The sequence below is a fragment of the Penaeus monodon genome, chromosome 5, assembly GCF_015228065.2.
Source record: "Penaeus monodon isolate SGIC_2016 chromosome 5, NSTDA_Pmon_1, whole genome shotgun sequence".
Taxonomy (NCBI): Eukaryota; Metazoa; Arthropoda; class Malacostraca; order Decapoda; family Penaeidae; genus Penaeus; species Penaeus monodon.
Genome location: NC_051390.1, coordinates 8,543,317 through 8,545,816, shown reverse-complemented (window position 1 = coordinate 8,545,816; position 2,500 = coordinate 8,543,317). Strand labels below are relative to the sequence as shown.

Below are 2,500 nucleotides of genomic sequence, written 5' to 3'. Positions count from 1 at the left end.
TGTGTGTGAGTGCGTGTGTGTATGCATATACGATATACTGAGCGTACGATTTGGTGAGCGTATACGTTTGTTGATGAGATGAGACATATGAAGTAAAAACGAACTCCAAACACGGACATGCACTTAAAGGAGCCGTGACTGGAGGCTGAATTACTTTCGCCGTTGGAACATGCTATTGGGGGTAGTTGGGGGGGGGGTAATGTTCCCTGTATAAAAGGAAGTCCATAATCACGGTCGTTACAGTTCGAACGCGCCGAGAGCTAAGAGTACAAGCATGGCTTTACTATACTTTGTGAGTTCTTGTATACTGATTTACACGTGCATATGTTAACATACATATATGAATATTTTATTGATAATTCATCATTTTCTTTATATACACATATACTGTATATGCATACATATAAACATATACACATATATAAATGTATATAATACTGTATGTATATGCATATGTACATATACGTGTACATAAATGTTTATGTACACATATATGTGCACATACACATATATGTGTGTGTACATATATGATTATATGTATATGCATATGTGCATTGCCTACATACACACACATATATACTTATATTTATGTATATATAAACCTAAATCTTTACCTAAATGTGTATTCATATAAATATACGCATATAAATACAAGTACTATATACATACATATGCATATACATTTATTTATATGCATAAAGATACTTTTTATGCATAAATGTGTATATAGAGATGGGTGAATAATTATTCCAATGTGTTTATATATATGTATGTGTATACATGTATAATGTATAATATGTACAAGCATGCATATAGATATGCATATGTGTGTGTGTGTTTATATCTATTTATCTAGACACATTTATGTATATACAAACATTTGTTCAACCACACAAGTGCACAACAATAACAACAATAATACACTCATTTACATATTTTAAAAAATCTTGAATCTGTAAGTGTAGACGTATTTATAACGGCACACACGAATTACCATGGATTGAATGGATAAAAGTCTCATTAATATGCCAAATGTTTATCATATTCTGTGTTGCAGGTTTCTTTGTCTTTGGCGGTCGCAGTTGTGGCCGACCAGACCTCACACGTCAGCATCAGTCTCGGCGGTGCTCCTGCTGTCAGCCATCACAGTTCCTCTCACCACGCACGCCCTTCATACCACCATCAACCTACCTACCATACACAGCCTTCCTACCATCCACAACCTTCATACCACCCTGCTCCCGCTTATCACCCTCAGCCTTCCTATGAGCATGAACACAAGCCTGCTGTGCCAGAATGTGCTGCCAACATAACCAAATCATGGTGCCTCCAAGACGACCGATATCCCACCTATGAGATCAAACACGCAGCCGAGTATCACAACGAGAAGCTCCTCTCCCTCTATGCTGACGTAGCTGATCTCAACACCGAGTTGTCTGTGGACCGACCAAACACCCTGGATGAGGAAACTTACTTGTGCCCATCAGAGACCGCTTACATCAGGCCCCTTCGTGCCCAGAACACTGAGGGAAAATGGCGTGTCGTTGTAAACAATATCGATGCCCATTATCAGACTCTCACTCAGACTGCACGTATCGAAGAGTGTCTCACTTCCGCTGATGCATGTCCTCTGGTACCTGAATGCTACGAGTCCAAGTGTCTGCAGAAGTCCATCTACCACCGCTTCCTTGTCTACGACTCCTATGATCAGTACTTCCCCTTCGCCATCGAGACATTCAAGCTTCCCGCCAGCTGTGCTTGTCTGTTGGGTGCCTACACCATCGATCATTAGTCACCAAATACCTGATCTCAAGCCACATTAGAGTGGGGAGTGAACTTAACATGAATTCAACAATATTTTAACCTTCTTATCACCTGGCAGCAAGGCATACCGTCTATGGAAAGTCGTGAAATACTTGAAGAAGTTTTTTAGCCATCTATAAGTGATAATATCTACAGAGATAATGAGAACTGATTACAGATGACATTTAAATCCCTCTCTTTTGTAAAACATGAAAATAAATATTATTTTATATATTAGATATTTACATATTTTCCTTTGATAACTTGACTGAATATGAATATGAATGAACAGTTGAATTTTTACATGTTTATGTATATTTGTATGTATATATGAGTATGTATGTATGCATGCATATATATCATATAATATAGACAAATACACAGATATATACATAAATGTATATGGTTATGTATATACATCCATATACATGTATATGCATGTGTATTTGTATACATATACACATATTCATATATGTACACAAACTCATACAGACATATTTATATTAATGATACGATATGTGTATGTGCATGTTTATATAAATAAACATATGCCGACACACACACACACATATATATGTATATATACATATGTATGTTTATATACATATGCATATACACGCAGTATATATACACATATATGTATATGTATATATGTATGCATTTTTAGTATATGTGCGTCTTTACTTATTTATAAAAT

General features: G+C 36.0%; 1 protein-coding gene across 1 annotated transcript; it reads left to right on the top strand.

Moving 5' to 3' along the window:
- Nucleotides 1-253: 253 nt before the first annotated feature.
- LOC119572821 (protein spaetzle-like) lies at nt 254-1,873 on the top strand. The gene is made up of 2 exons (XM_037919766.1): nt 254-292; nt 1,058-1,873. Exons 1-2 carry the CDS (start codon nt 275-277, stop codon nt 1,790-1,792), a joined length of 753 nt encoding a protein of 250 aa, XP_037775694.1. The 5' UTR covers nt 254-274; the 3' UTR covers nt 1,793-1,873.
- Nucleotides 1,874-2,500: the final 627 nt, after the last annotated feature.